This window comes from Protobothrops mucrosquamatus, unplaced genomic scaffold (assembly GCF_001527695.2).
Source record: "Protobothrops mucrosquamatus isolate PMUCROS unplaced genomic scaffold, P.Mucros_1.0 scaffold1808, whole genome shotgun sequence".
In the NCBI taxonomy this organism is placed as follows: Eukaryota; Metazoa; Chordata; class Lepidosauria; order Squamata; family Viperidae; genus Protobothrops; species Protobothrops mucrosquamatus.
Window position 1 is genome coordinate 149,683 of NW_015387945.1, and position 16,927 is coordinate 166,609.

General features: G+C 39.9%; 1 protein-coding gene across 1 annotated transcript in view; it reads left to right on the forward strand.

Moving 5' to 3' along the window:
- The first annotated feature begins 4,982 nt into the window (after positions 1 to 4,982).
- The window catches only part of TH (tyrosine hydroxylase), a 27,589-nt gene continuing 15,644 nt past the window's right edge, over positions 4,983 to 16,927 (forward strand). The window contains exons 1-2 of the mRNA XM_015823246.1: positions 4,983 to 5,072; positions 12,557 to 12,763. Coding sequence (XP_015678732.1) covers positions 4,983 to 5,072; positions 12,557 to 12,763 — 297 coding nt within the window. The remainder of the gene's footprint in view (positions 5,073 to 12,556; positions 12,764 to 16,927) is intronic.

Consider the following 16,927-nt stretch of genomic DNA (forward strand, 5'->3'; position numbering starts at 1 on the left):
GACTACAAAGTCCCAAATGCCAAGATAGGCATAGATAGCCATTAGTATTATGTGCAACAAAAGCAAAGAAATTAATAGCTACATTGAGGGAGGATTGTAAATATCAGCTGGACATTATCCTGTTTTAGTAAAGCAATTCTTGACCCTAAAATGCTGAGGATTATGTAATAGGAAAGATGAGGAGGCCAAATTGGTAGTTCACTTCAATTATTCATAAAAATATATAAGCTTACTTCTAAGAAACTGCTACTATATATCCATTTCTGTTGCCATTCCAAAGAAGATATAGATCAGCCTCTCTAGCAATTTTACCCAATCTGCTAGTTTTTTCTACCTTTTGGAAACAAAACAATTAAGTTTCACTCTACAAAACATTTCCTGCCCATGAAGAAGCACTGGAAAAGAGAAAGAACGAAGGAAGAAAAGGAAAATTGACAAACCTGGCCAATAGATTCTAATTCAACCAATTGACCAATCAGTGAATCCGAGAAGTTTGCTAAATCTTCTGTCTCTGATCAGTAAACTGTCATCCTACTGCTGGGTAAAAACTAACTGGTAGAATCTTCATGCCAGTCTTTCCTTCATAAAGTATTTAGGTCAGTGACACTTTAGGAAGTGCGTGGACTTCAACTCCCAGAATTCCCCAGCCAGGTGTTGAAGTCCACATATCTTCAAATTGCTAATGTTGGGAAACACTGATCTAGATTCACTGTCAATTTGTCCACTCTTGACTTAGACTTGACAAAAACCTTCTTCCCACTCATTTGCTATGCCTCTGGCCCTTCTTGTTCTCTGAGCTGAGATGAGAGAAAAACCAGCACATTGGGTCACAGTGACAGCCACCCATTTTATCTCTATTTTACTGCCTAGGAAAGGTGCAATCCATCTGGTTATTCCTGAGGGGCCTTTGTTGGATTTTTTTTTTTCAGTCTCAAACATTGGACAGAAATGTTAACCTTCAGAGAAAATCCACTTAGTTCACATTTTAATGCGAGTTTATTTAATTTTCACGTCTCAAAGCTTTGCACAAACTAGAACATAATTAAACAGTGATATCTGCAGCTTTTCCATTTTTTTGCAATATAACCTATCAAGAATACCTAAGAAAATGTGTATATTAGAATAGAAATATATACAGAAATATGTGAGGGAAAATAATGAACATTAGAAACAGCTGCTTGTCATATTAGAAATGCACAAAACATTGGTTAGCAGTGCCCACTAAAATGAGTGTTGGGCTTTATAGGAAGGTTTATGTTGGTCTTGAAAGAAAAAAAAAGTCAACTTCACTCAAAAAGGTAACAATACCAACATAATACTGAAAAAATGTGAAATCACATTTTTGGGCTATCTATTATTAATGTGATTTTTAGCCATTACTTTATGAAAGAATATAGATAATAGTAACTTTATTCTTGGTCCAGTAACCCTGATTACACAATAAAAAAGCCAACAATAGCACCAAAGGGGTCCACATATATTTATTTTTTCTGTGTATGAAATGTACCGTATTTTTCCATCTATAAGATGCACCCTTGTATAAGATGCCCCCAATTACTGGTACTTCTCGGTACCCTCACACATGCGAGGCAACTTCCTCCAATCAGATGGCGCTCTGCAGACTTAGTCCCACCCACCCCCTTGGCCGTCAATGACTGTACTGAGGTGGCTTCCTGGGGCCTCTTGCAGCTTCAGCCCAAGCTGCGCTGGTGAAAAATGGGTCATAGAAGGCAGCTTCAGTGGGACCGGCGGCATCCTTGGGGCAGCGCGATCCTCCAGCACCAGGCGGCATCTCGGCGGCTTTTTCCCCATCCAGGTGGCAACACAGGCCAGCGATATCCTCCTGCACCAGGTGGCATGGCAGCGGCATGTAAAGAACCCACACAGGCATGTCCTGGACTGCTGAGGTTACCATTATTTTTTTGTGTATAAGATGCTGCATTTGTATAAGACGCACCTGATTTTTGAACAGGGTGTTTGCAGGAAAAAATAGCATCTTATACATGGAAAAATACGGTATGTAGATTTGCCTTCTATAGGATTGAGCAACAGGCAGTAGATCAACCAGAGAATGAACACAGCATTTCTAAGCACAACTCAATATACAGCTTATGATGATCTAATTCTGAATTCTAGAATTCTCTCCGTCTCAGGAAGTTGTCTCTCCCTCTCCCTCTTCCTCGTTTTTGGATTACTCCTACTAGAAAAAGTAATTGATTCAACAAACAAGCAACATGTCTGTGTGTGGGGGGAAAGGGACTGGAAAGAAAGGCAAAAAGACTGTTTCCTCCCCATCACATTTTTTAAAAAGTATTCAGTTTATGTCAGGGAGTGAGAACACTCAGTATTCCTGGCTGTTGACCATGTTCATAGTAGTTGCTGGGAGTTATCTCCTATTCTTGATCTAAAGCAGACATGTCAAACACAAGACCCGGGGGCTGGATGCGGCCCGCAAAGTAGTTTCATGTGGCCCGGGAAGCCATCCTGGAAACAGTGAAGGAACGGTCCCCGCTTCCTTGGCCCTGGCCCAGGCTGGCCGGGAGCCAATGTACAATTTTGTGGTGGCCATCTATGCTGAAATGCATTCAGTCTTAGTTCCACAAGACCGTCTGGAAACAGCGAGGAACCAGCCCCTGCCACATCAGCCCCGCCCCCTGGGTGCATGCTGGGGAGAAATCACTCTTTGTGAGGAATGAAGAAATGCACCATCGCCTGGAAGTGGCCAGCAAATGGCCCTTGCCTACTTCACATATCCAGCTTGATGGGCTTCGGGGGAGGGCTTTCGGTAGGCAGTGGGGCGCTTTCCTCACAGCGCCAAGAGCTGAGCCGGGTGGCGCAAAACTGATGAGAAATGCAATGCTGCCTAGCCCCCAGCCTGCTCAGTTTCAGCAGGCAGCAAGGTGCAAAGGAGAGGAGAGCGCCTCACTGCCTGCCGAAACCGGGCAGGCTGGAGGCTGGGCGGCATCGCGCTTCTTTTTGGATTCCCGCTGCCTGGTTCAGCCTCTTGGCGCTGTAAGGAGAGCACCCCGCTGCCTGCCGAGACTGGGCTGGATGGGGGCTGGGCGGCGTCGCGCTTCTTTTTGGATTTGCGCCACCTGGCTCAGCTTCTCGGCACTGTGAGGAGAGTGCCTCGCTGCCTGCCGAAACTGGGCAGGCTGGGGGCTGGGCAGCATTGCGCAGGTAACATTGATTCTCACACTGCTCATGGCATCCCCTCCCCCAGAGCCCACCAAGCCAGATATGTGAAGTAGGTGAGGGCCATGTGCTGGCCATTTCCAGGCGATGGTGCATTTCTTCATTCCTCACGAAGGGTGACACTTCCCCAGCTGCATTTCTTGCCTGTTTTTCTCCCTCCCTCATCTCTAACTTTGCCCTCGTACCCATCATGAGCAACCTGGCTAAGGAGAGCAAGCACAGCAGCAGCAGCCTTCAGGAGGAGGTAAGTGCAGCTGGGCGCCCCCTTGGGGAAGTGGGGATGGGCTTGGTGCCGTGGGTGCTCAAGGGCCAGGCTGGGCATTTGACCTCTGCTGCCCAGGGCTCCGGGCAGCCCACACCACCATCCAACCCCCCCACATGGCCTGAGAGGAACGGTCAGGCTCCTCCAGTGGACCATGCCTTGGCATTTGCCCTGGTCCCACCCCCTTCTGCCAGAGACCCTCAGATCTGTCTCACTCCTGCCCAGGCCCCCACAGGCACCCTTGACGCAAATGATGTAGAGCTGGCCACCCCCACCTAGTAGGCCACACCCACTCAGTAGGCTGCACCCACCCTGGCCACACTCACCCAGCCCTCCTGTGGGCAACCACAATGCTGATGTGGCCCTCAATGAAATTGAGTTTGACACCCCTGATCTAAAGTATATAGAACATTTTGTACTAGGTTACATTCTAGGAGCCATTAAAAATTTCTGGGTTTCCAGAAATATTTGAATACATTAAGAATCATTAGGAGACTAAAGCAGAGGTGAACATTTTATTAATTTATTCTGGAGAATTTTAAGCCTGCTTTGAAATGGTTGATCAGGCAATGAATATAAATTAAAAAAACCAGATAGGCTTTTTGGGATGTAGAAGATCTATAAACACAGCTCCCAGTTAACCGTGCTGAGGATGTTGAGAATGTTAACATGGAAAGTAGTTTTATTAATGTTTGTTAACCTTGAAATTTAAGTCAAGCCTCTTTATTCTGACAGAACCTCACCCTCTGTATTTACATGATGCTTGAGTATCATGTAAGTGGGAGAGCAGAAGAAAAGTTACAGAATAAAGCCATTTTTTCCATTTTAGTGGATATACTCAATGTAGGTAAGTCCCAAGTGTGTATCCCCAAAGGCTTACCTTTTGTGGCTGTCTAGCATTTGCTGTTTGTAGCTGTTTAGCATTTGCTGTGGAAGATCAGAAACCTTTTGCTCCTTGTGTTTTAGACAAATGTTCCATTCTTCTGGACCTGACAATTTCCCCCCAAAGTTCTCCACCAAACTCTTAATAATAATTTCAGACCCAGGTCCCAAATCCTCTTTCTATCCTCTTTAACCACATGACTCAACTCACGCAACCACCAAATGTTGCTCTTATTTATTTTCACCTCTTTACATATACTGCTTGGCAAGGCTAATACAATCATATTTATCAAAGGCAGACTGCGGACAATTGACTGAGAATGTTCAGCATGCATACGACTAGAGGAAGCTGTAGTAAAAACCCAGGGTAAATAACTGAGCAAATACTTTGGGGGCCAGGGAGTCAACTGTGAGTTTGCAGGAGCTGGGTGCCTGTCATCTTTGTGGCAATTACATTTAATGGGACACAAGTGTTTTCTTCCTCTGCATCTCTTCCCTCCTCCTCTTTTCTCTCCCTGAGGCTGAAGGGAGGGAGGTGGACAGAGGGGGATCACAGAGGGTCTTTGACGTCAGACATGCCCTATAAAAACCCAGAATAAGAAGGGGAAACAGAGCTGGAAGCTAAGCCAGTTCATCAGCAAGGATGCCAACCCCAAACGCCTCCAGTGCTTCAGCCAAAGGCTTCCGGCGGGCAGTATCAGAGCTGGACTCTAAACAAGCCGAGGCCATCATGGTAAGCAAAGATGCTCTCAGCCATCCCTGGGATGAGATGTTGATTTGCAGAGAGAGACAGATGTAGGGAAGGAAGAGAAACCAACTTCGTATCATGAGCATCAACCTATTGTGGGAAAATGCCAAAGCTAGGCAGATCAGTCCTTAGAAATATTGGCGCTAATGATTAGTACCAAAGAGTAATGCAGTTGCCCAGAAGAAGTATGCCATTTATAGAAGAATAAGTGAAGAAATAGAAAAAAATATTGTAAAATGGCAAAAATGTGGAATCACATAAGAGCTAAGCTAAAACTAGAACAATGACAATGAGCTTTCTTCTATTACTGTATTGCTTGAATTGCTTTGCATGTCTTATTGTTGCCTAGCACTGGAATTTTTACACTATTTTAGTTTAGTAGAAATTTGGTGTGGTTATATATGCCTTGCTTTATTTGCTGCTTTTTGCATGAGAAAATAGTGATTCATATCCAATGGCAAATTGCTAATACCTTCTTTGTAACACTTGGACCTCAATTCAGTTCGGCATTTTTCCTTGCTGCAGTATCTGAGTTAAGTCTGCACTTTGCCACTAGTAGATATGCACAGAGGGAAGGTTATAACTCCCCACAAGACTTGATGTAACTCTATCAGGCTGTATTAAAGTTTTATAGATATTGCTAACTGTAACTTTATGTGTGTGGCCATTGCACTTCTAGCACCAAAGGTAATTTTCTTTACCTTTTTAATTTACTTATGTTTTTGACTGCCTGTCATCAAGTACATTGGAATCAAATACGGCAGGTATGTATGTCAACCAGCCTTCTGAGTATTCTAGTTCATTAACCTGGAATATTTATGAAGATGTCAGATAAACTACTCCAGCATAGCAGCTTGAGCATAAAACACCATTGATTACATTTCTCTTGCTTTCTTGGTTACATTTCCAGAGAGCATCAATCTATAGCAGAATATGCTTTGTTCCTGGAGGTCATCTAGTCCAACCCCCTGCTCAGGCAGGAATCCCTATACCATTTTGGACAAATGGCTGTCCAGTCTCTTCTTAAAAACCTCCAGTGTTGGAGCATTCACAGCTTCTGGAGGCAGGTTGTTCCACTGGTTAATTGTTCTAACAGTCAGGAAGTTTCTCCTTAGTTCTAGGTTACTTCTCTCCTTGATTAGTTTCCATCCGTTGCAGACCCATCTTCCAAGAAACTGCATTTCACCACAGGAAAGAATCTGTGTTTGATGCCAACAAAATCTTGCACTGTGCAGCAAATTACTGTGAGGATTATTTGTGTAGGAAGAAAGGATTAAGGCTCCGCCCTTCATGGTCCTGAAACAAAGTACTTATCATGGTTATTCTTTAGAAACAACCACAAAATATAATGTAATTAGGCAACCGATGTTAGTATCTGAAGGACAATCTGTTTGTTGAAATAATTCTGATTCTCTTTGGGTTAGCAGTTTCATATTTACTCTAGATGTACACTACTATTGATTTTAAGTAGTAATGCTTTATACAGTTTTCAGCAGAAATCATACATTCTCCTATAGTACATTTTTTTTGCAATTAATTAGCAAAAGACCTTAATCAAAATTGTCTATGAAACTAAATTGATGTGCCTGAGAAGAAGTTTTTAAATTTGTTTTTGTTAAAAACAATGGAATGCTTGCCATAAACTTATTTTTAAGTCCAAGAGAAGTTTTCATAGCAGTTTTCAGTACAACAAAGATATTTGGGAGAGCAAAAGGGGAAGCAGGGAGTCAACATTGCAAAATATCTAAAACCAGGTTAGCAGAAGTGATCTTAAAACAGCTCTTTGGATAACTTTTTAAAGGATTTTTTTTTTCAAGAGAATGGTAGGAAAGAAACTGTAGACAATATTTTAGTTCCATTTAAATAAAAGATCATAGTTTCTCTACTGCCACTTCCCTGAAAAAGCATATTGCAGTTCTGATTTCGTGCTACTTTTAAAAATATATAAAGAAGAATCATAATCAATTATTATTTTATATTTAGGGGTGAGGAAGGAGTTAATATCAAGGCGGGAGGATTTGTTTCAGGGATGTTGCAATAAAATATTGGTTGTATTAAACAATTCAGGTGAAATTCCAGCAGATGCATTTGTGCAACACTAATCTTGTTAACCTAGACCAGGGGTAGGCAACCTTGGCTCTTTTATGACTCGTGGACTTCAACTCCCAGAATTCTGGGAGTTGAAGTCCACGAGTCATAAAAGAGCCAAGGTTGCCTACCCCTGACCTAGGTTAACCTGGATCTTGATTTTATTTCTTGTGGTATAACACATTTTATGAATCTAGCCTATTCAGTTAGTTTATGGCTGACTATGCTGTGTAAATCCACAACATGGATTTAATTCAGTAACCAGCTAAAGATATTGTATAAATTGTATTGTATTTAGTTACATATCTAATTCATTCAACTTTCAGAAATTAGAAATTCTTTGTATTTTATACAGCTTCTTAATTTTTTTTCTTTTTTCCTTTACGTTATACTCAGTGCTACTTATCTTTGACATCATTTTTTTTCTTTTTTGTGATCACTGGCATAAAAAATAGAAAAGGTAGAGAAATAGATAATCTGAAATAGAAACCAATAGATATTCCTCCGAGGAGATCAGTTGATGAACAAGGGTTATCCCTATGCAAGCCTCACAGCAACCCTTTGAAGCAGTAAAGCAAGTGGATTTGATTTTTAAAATCTCCACACTTTGTGAACTGAAATTGTGGTACACTGTACCTGTTGAACTGATACAGCTAAAGCCAGTTTCATTCAGCTTTGATTCAAAGTGTCTCTCTTTTGGGGGGTGTCCTTGAGTCAGTTTTGACTCCTGGAGACTGCCTGAATAAATCCCTGCAGTTTTCCTGCTTGCCTGCTTCCTAAGATTGAGAGAGAGGGAACAAACCCAGGTCACCCAGCTGGCACTGTATCTAAAGTAGGACTAGAACTCACGGTCTCTCAATTTCTAGCCTGATGTCTTAACCACGATACCAAACTGGCTCTCTAGCCCTGCAAAATGTTTGCTCATTCTAACTCTGCACTGGTTTTGGCTAATGCACAGTCCTTACAATTTTGTTTAGAGCAGGAATAAGCAAGGTGGAACCGTCGGAGTGTTTTGGATCCCAGCTTCTATTAACTTCAGCCAGTGAGGTCAGTCACAGACGATGGTAAAAACTCTGGTCCAAAACATCGGAAGGCTCCTAAATTGCTTTCTTCTGATTTAGGGCCACAAAGGTGATACTGACTTTGTTTTGCTTTCTCTGTCTGCAGTCAGGAAATACATTTTGCAAGATCAGTCAAGTGCCAGGCAAATGCCACCCCGCCATCCCAATAGTGATGTTCACTGTTGCCTTTGTGCAAAGAATGGAGCTCAATTCTCCAACACAAGCAAAGATATAAAATCCTGTCCCACCCTTCAGGAGAGGGCAGCTTCCAAGGTTTATTCATATGTAAAGCTAACCAATGAACTCTTAGATATAAGCAGGCTAGATTCACTGCTTTGTAAAACACAGTTTTTTTTTTTAACTGAGCAGATGCAAGGGCATTGCTTGAAATCACACTAAAAAAAAAAAGGAGGCTTAAAGCTATCATATTTATCTTTAATTTCTTTTGCCTGAATAGGAATAGGGAAGTAATTCTACGCAATAAGGTAGAAAGGTCTTTTGGCCCCAGATGGCTATTGCATGACCCGTAATAAAACACCGGCTTGAAATCACGGCTTAAAAGAGCACTATCTATCTATATAAATAAAAATGTAAATGTTCATTTGTTCAAAATCTTAAATCTCCGAAAGTTCTTCACCGATTGCTTTGAAATTTTGACACAACGTTGCATTCGAATACGCACGTGTTTTTATATACCTATATTATATAGATGTCACACCTGTGACAGGTAAAAACATGCTTTTTTGACAAGCATTGTGAAATTAAACATATTACAAACGTGCGCTTTCTCTTTTCTTTCTTTTCCATATAACCAGAATGAGCCACAGCAACACGTGGCCGGGTACAGCTATTAAGAATAAAACCTGACACTTTCAGCTTTCATTATCCTGTTTTCTGCATTTAATGTAGCAGGTTGCATTTCAAATAAGGTTAACTTATGTCTGATAATCAGTGTAGTATGAAATTGTGATTCCCCCCCCCTTTTTTTTTCTGCAAATAAAAGCTAACATCATCACCAATCTTCCTCAATAGAGAAAACATCATCCGTTGAGTGCTGGTGAAAAAATTTAAAAATATAGTAACCGATACCTTCTGTTCAAAGAAGGTAGAAGATGAGTGTATCCTATTTCTCATAGATGAAAAAAGCAAGTTTTTAAGAGACTTAAATAGCACATCAAGTTAAATAACTAAAGCAGTGTCACCATAAAATCAACCAAAAGTCCATATAGGAGTTTTTCCTCAACCTAATATTGTCTAGACAATTTAGGATTGCAATTTGCAGAACAACCAATCATTTGGAGCCAATAGGATTCTAGGAATTTGAAGGATATTAGGTTGGGAATAGCAGGCATTTCTTGTAATATTATGCAAAGGGATATTATACAAAGAAATCAACGGGGTTTTTTAATACATGGATATAATTTGGATTAGACAACGTCACCACAATTAAGAGTATATGCTTATAAATGTTCACTCAAAAGTAAATTCTACAAATAGCATTAATTCTAGGTAAGTACATATATACTATGTTCACATTGTTTCCATGTCTTGTTTCACTGATTCCCTTGAATGCCTTCTATATCAATTTCAGATGTTGGTGTGAGGTTAGTGAGGAGCATTCCCATTTTATGTGCACTATCACATTGACCTTCCATAACTTCATACTTTCTAGCTGAGTAGTTCTACAATATCAACTATCAACTATCAACTATCAAGCTCAGGCAGTTCACCCACCAATAGTGAAGATGGTTGAGGATGTTAGGGATTAAAATCAATCCAATATATAGAGCATGAGATTGGGGAGGAAGATATTATACGATAGGAAAGAAGCAAATCAGCATGGGAGTAAGTAATGAACCTCTAAATCACTGTTTAATACTATCATTACATATGGAAATGCATTCAAATGCTTTGTATCTGCCTTTTGATCTTTTTTTTTCTTCTTCCATTCAACGGTGTCTGATTCTCAGAGACGGTCTGGATATGTCCCTGCAGTTTTCTTTACAAGATTTTTTCAGAAGTGGTTTGCTATTGCGTACTTCCTAGGGCTGAGATAGATCGGCCAGCCAAAGGTCATCCAGCTGACTTTGCCTAAGGCAGGACTCACAATCTCTCCAGTTTCTAGCCAGGTTGGAAACTGGGTCTCGTTTTTATCTCCATCTGCTTTTTAACACATCTCATAGTTACTCAGTTGGCATGCTTTCTAATTAATACCTCCAGTTTGCGAATGACATCGTATTAGTGGTAAGCTTGGCAAAAGTATTTTTCTGGAAAACTGACAGTCATGGGTTGGATATGCTTTTGAACAGACAAAGCTGCTATTTATGCATTTGTGCTCTCCTTTCACTATTATTATTGCTCCCAGATGTGCAAAAATTCTTTCTAATCTTTTGAAAACAATGAGAGATGGGAGTGGGAAGCAAACAATTGAGCATGCTTACAGGCAATTATCTCAAAATCCCACTCTGTCCTTTTTTCCATAAAACTCTCAAAAGCAAAGACATAAACCAAGAAAATCTCAACTTACCAAGGGGAGTCTAATGGACCATTGTCCACCCTAAAAGGACCAATACAAACTTCCCTCTTTCAAAAGGCAGCCTTTGGAGTCGCATTGATGTATTGAGTCCTTTCTTCTAACGTTCAGCTCTTCTTCTGCAAGCTGCTTGATGTCAGCGGTGGCTGATTAAATGTGAGATTAAGGTTTTTGCTCTTTATGCCTCCCTGAACCAGGGCAATGCAGAGATTTACTACTACTAGGAAAAATACCTGCTTCATCAAAAGGAAATATTTTATTGATGCCCACCTCTCCATTTGGGGCAAACTCTTATAAAGCTGCTGCTTTATAATTTGTTAACAATTAGCAAAAAGATTGAAAACAACAGCTTGGTGCTTTCAACATCAATATCAGCATGCTAAGTAAATTGATTGCCATTGTCAATTTTACAACCCGAAATAATTTAACATTCTGTATATTTCAGAAAGGTTTTTTAATGCATAGTGTAGTCCAGGTATCAATTATTTATTTGTTATAACATTTGCATTCTGCCAACTCAATATAGGCTTTTAACAGTTCACATACATTCACAACAATAACAAAACATAAAAAAGTTTGATACAGATATATTAAAGTTGTGATAAAAAATTATCCATCCTCCCTACCCAGCACTTAACTCAGCAATATTAAAAACTAAAAGCTCTTCAAAACAACCCAGTCTTTACTACCTTCTTAAAAAGCATAATAGACAATGCCATCCAAATAAAAAGTGGTCCTTTCCATTGTGATGGAGCATATATTGAAAATATAGTTTTCTGCTCCCCATCCCTCAATATTGTATAGGGGGGAATCTTCAGAATCCCGCTTGGGGAGGCACACATGAGATGAGTTGGCATTACTCAAAGGAGACACTCCTAGTGATTCCTATATATTTACACTATATATTTTATATATATACACACACACGCACTCACACACACATATATTGGACTTTATAAGTGATTATATAGTATTTGAATGATACTTAGAAGCCCATTGACTACTGAGACAGTACCTGCAACATTAATTTATGATTCAGCCAGAACATGAGCTGCTGGACTCTGAGTCAATTGTGGCTTCTTAGTCATCTCCAAAAGCAGACCTATATAGTATACTAGCCTGGAGATAATGAAAATCTGAGTGATTGTTGCTAGGGCTTCCTCCTCCAGATAGGATGGCGACTAGCACACTAACCAAAGCTAGACAATCTTTCCAGTAGTGGCCTCCATTTGTCCATCTTGTAGCAGATGTGAGCCTAGAATGACCCCTAAGATATCAAATTGCTCCTTCAGAGGGAATAACATCCCATCTAGTGTGATAACTGTAGTCAGTCAAGAATCTGATGGCTTCCTGATAAACAATATCTCTGTTTTGCCAGAATTTAAGTTCATCTTATTCCCCCATCCTCAATCCCTTACTGCCTCCAGACACTGTCAGGATATCAACAGCTTCTCTGACCCAACCTCAGGTAATGACTCATACTTGGATATCAGATGTTGTCAAGCTCCCTCATATAGATATTAAACAGTAACAATGGGAATATGACTGAGAAGGGTTCTTCTCCCCCATATCATGATTGAAACATCATGTCTATAGTAATGAAATTGCTGAAACAAGTGTTCAACTCCTAATGTAGCATATTATCCAGGAGCATACCAGAAGAATAATTAATAGTTACATTTGGGCTAGATGAAGCATCACTTGGCTGATTATTCGTATATTGCATAGAGATGAGAACCGTTTTCCATGGTTGTGTTGAATTTTCTCTCCTTGTGCTCTTTTCCCAGTCTCCACAATTCATAGGTAGACGTCAGAGTCTTATTGAAGATGCCAGAAAGGAGAGAGAAGCTGCTGCAGCTGCTGCGTCTGAAGCTGCTGAATTAACTGAGACGATCGTCTTTGATGAGAAGGATGGGATAGCCGTGTTGAATCTTCTGTTCACACTTAAAGGAGGGAAGACTTCACTCCCATCGCGTGCCCTTAAAGTCTTTGAGGTGAGGAGACAGGATTGACTTTTATGCTCAGTTGGGGTAGGCAAATGTTTGCAGTGAGTCAGGAGGCACAATGGTCCATATGAAACACTTTGAAGATACAGAAGGGGGCAGAGACAGAGCTATTACTGGAAGGACAAAGACATTTCCCTCCCTGCAGTTAAAGCAATCATGTGTGTGTGTGTGTGTGTGTGTGTGTGTGTGTGTGTGTGTGTGTGTGTGAAAGAGAGCTAGATAAAGGTGAGAGGGGAAAAGAAATGAGAAAGGTACATTATTCCAGTTTAAGAGTCTGAGAGTGACTTTTAAGAGGAGAATTGAAATTAGAAAACTTTCATGGATTGTATGTTCTATTTTAAGTAATCAGAAAAAGTTCTGGTGGAATTTTTCAACATTTCCTAGATTAGACTTCTGAATGGATACATTCAGGGATACCAGTTCCTTAGTAGGATGTATTGGATGCTTTTTCTCAGTATATACTTGCTTTCCTGTTCAGCCAGAATTGGGTTTGCAAACAGATTCTTTCTAATATTGATCAGGTTAGAAGCCAACGTTATAATAACAAATAACAATAATGCCAGGAACCCAGAAATTACCGTCTGTCTTTTTTTAACAGGCTATTCCAAAAGCACAAATAATTACAGAGCACAAGATTAAACGGGGGAGATGTTTAAACAAACTGAAAAGAAAATTGAAGTGCTAAAATGTGAGCTCAGTATCTTTAAGGCAAACCAAGCTAATCCAGAGATGGAGAGACTTTAGTTATTCTTTCCATAATTCCCATGAAAGCTCAGAAATGTTGCAGGAAGTATATATGATAAGGCCCAAAGGTAATTTGTTATGTCTCTCAGTATTTATTTTTTTAAATAAACGAAATATTTGTGTGTATATATGTATACACAAATGTGCATGAAAATTATTTTGCAGTCAGTTGAATAAGATTAACAATAACAATCCAAAACAGTGCAAAGACTAAAGGACATTTCTCTGAAGAGCATTGAGATCCTTCAAGAGAGATTTTCAGGACTGCAGAGTGCTTTTGGTCAATCATGAAGTGGTGTGTAAAGAAAGTAAACACCAATGCACACCAGGCTTCCACAGTGAAAGATTCATTTCTCCGACCCCTCCGGCACTGCAGGTAGAAGATATGAAAACAGATGGGTGTAATGACATTTGCCTGTTGATGAAAAAGGCAGTGGGCAGCCTCGTTTCCCTCTGCTGTTTTACATTATATACAACTAAAGCAAGTGTAATGCAATCAGATCTGTCAGATTAATGCTGAGGTATTGATTGTTCTACATCCCACGTTCAAACAATGCATCTACAAAACATGGAACTAAATTGAATTTATTTGTGACATTGCTGTCTCTTCCCTTGGTCTATCTCTGATTAAGTAAAAATGGCAGCCTTTCCCTTATTGTATCTCAGAGAAGGAGCTAATTTAACTCTTGAAGAAGTAGAAGCAAAAGCCTTGTTATTAGGATTAGATAGGGAAGTATGAGCAGGAATTTTTCACAGATGAGAATGTGTGGCATGATTGAAATGTAACATCTATGGCAGAAGCAGGCAGACTTCAGATTTTGATACACCAGTTAGAGATGAATTCCAGATGGAGGCTCCTGTAGGAAGACATATTCTAAGAATTAAGGAAAGTTGTGAGATATACTCAATCCAGGAATTTTCAGCCAATAAACAGAAGCAAATTCATAAATCTTTTCATACAAATCAATCCTTGTTTTACCCTAAGTATCTTTTTTCAACAACCTGGTGGTTGTTTTGGGTGTGTGGAGGTTAAATCATGGGATGTTAGAAATTCTTGCCATTCTATCCCAAGATATACCAATAAATCACACTCTGCCTATAGATCTTTCAGGAGTGAAAATGTGGAAAGCTTGCTTATTTCCTTATCCATTTCACCCAGAGATTAATTTTAGTCTTAATGAAGTACTTTTTTTAAAATGAGAGGACTGTAGAACAGCATGTAGGGCTGTTTAACCATTTTCCCTCCTTCCAGTGTGCTTTTCCTGGAAAAAGACACTTATAAAGGAGTTGTGCCAATCAAGGGGTTCAAACCAGAATTTCCAGAATGAATTTGTCTTAAAAATCAAAGCACTTCTCTTGATATTTTACATTCAGCACCTTGGCCAGAGCATAGTGGCTATTCAAAAACTATATGGAAAATGTTTCAGCTGTCTTAAAAATACCCAGGCTTCAGTTTATCTTGACATGCTTGTAATGATGTGATATAATTGAATTAATAGTGTATTAATAAAAGTGGCATCATTACACTATGTCATTCATCCTCCTCCAATAGCTTTAGCTATTCTCAAGCTGCGTCACCAGTGTTACAAGAATCCTTTGTCTAGCACATCTTTATTCTCATAGTGCAACTAGGATAGCGGTGGGCTAAAACTATTGTGTTCATAATGGTAATGCATTTTGTACTGGATCTTTCTAGCTATAGCTTCTAGTTGTTATGAAATAATAGTTTCCACAAATGATGTATCTGTTGACTTGGAAATTCTTCAGAAGTGATCTTACTGAGTCTAAGTGCAGTATTTCAGACAGTTGACTGGCCAGTATTTATTTATTTGTGTGTATAGGTAATCCTTACTTATCAACTATGACTGACAATTCCATTGCTAAGTGATATAGTTGTAAAGTGAAATATGTCTCTGTGCCCAACTTATCAGTTCCAGCTATGATTGTTAGTGAATCCTATGTGGTCATTAAGTGCAATGACACTTGACCTCAACTTGCAACTTCCTGCTGGCTTCCCCATTGACTTTTCTTGTTGGAAGTCAGCTGTGAAGCTTGCAAATGGTGATCATGTGATTTGCAATTGTTGCAATTGTTTAAATGTGTGCTGGCTGCCAAGAGCCTAAATTGTAATCATGTGACTTCAGGGAAGTTGCAGTGGCAACTTTGAGGATCAATTGTAAATCTCTTTTTTTCAGCACTGTTATAACTTTGAACAGTCACTGAATGATTGGTTGGCAAGCAAGGACTACTTGTAATGAAGGAATGCCTTCCTACAATTGTCTATTCCATTGTATTCTGAAGTTTCTCTAAATATTTAGCCAAAATACACTTTTGTGATATTCCCACCCATTGGATATAGCCCTGTTTTATAGACTAAGAAGAAGCACGTCTTCCTTATTTGTCCTAAATAAGACAGATTTAATAATAATATATATTGAAGAAACAATGGACCATATATTTAGGCGCTGCAAGATCACACAGTTTGGCCACAAACAACAATGTGACAAAGTAGCAACAATGGTGCATTGGCATATCTGCAAGAAATAAGCCTGTCTTCTCCAGAAGACAGGCTTAGGATACAGGAGGATCTGGACAGAATTGAACACTGGGCGCTATCTAACAAAATGAAATTCAGTGGTGAAAAAAGTAAGGTTCTACATTTAGGCAAGAAAAACCAAATGCGCAGGTATAGTATAGGGGGTACCTTGCTCAATAGTAGTAACTGTGAGAGGGACCTTGGAGTCCTAGTGGACAATCACTTAAATATGAGCCAGCAGTGTGCTGCAGCTGCCAAAAGGGCCAACACAGTGCTGGGCTGCATTAACAGAGGGATAGAATCAAGATCACGTGAAGTATTAATACCAGTTTACAATACCTTAGTAAGGCCACACTTGGAATACTGCATCCAGTTTTGGTCACCACGATGTAAAAAAGATGTTGAGATTCTAGAAAGAGTACAGAGAAGAGCAACAAAGATGATCAGGGGACTGGAGGCCAAAGCATATAAGGAAAGGCTGCTGGAATTGGGTATGTCTAGTTTAATGAAGAGAAGGACGAGGGGGGACATGATAGCAGTGTTCCAATATCTCAGGAGCTGCCACAAAGAAGAGGGAGTCAAGCTATTTTCCAAAGCGCCTGAGGGCAGGACAAGAAGCAACGGGTGGAAACTAATCAAGGAAAGAAGCAACCTAGAACTAAGGAGAAACTTTCTGACAGTGAGAACAATTAACCAGTGGAACAACCTGCCTCCAGAAGTGGTGAATGCTCCAACACTGGAAGTTTTTAAGAAGAGACTGGACAGCCATTTGTCTGAAATGGTATAGGGTTTCCTGCCTGAGCAGGGGGTTGGACTAGATGACCTCCAAGGTCCCTTCCAACTTTATTATTATTATTATTATTATTATTATT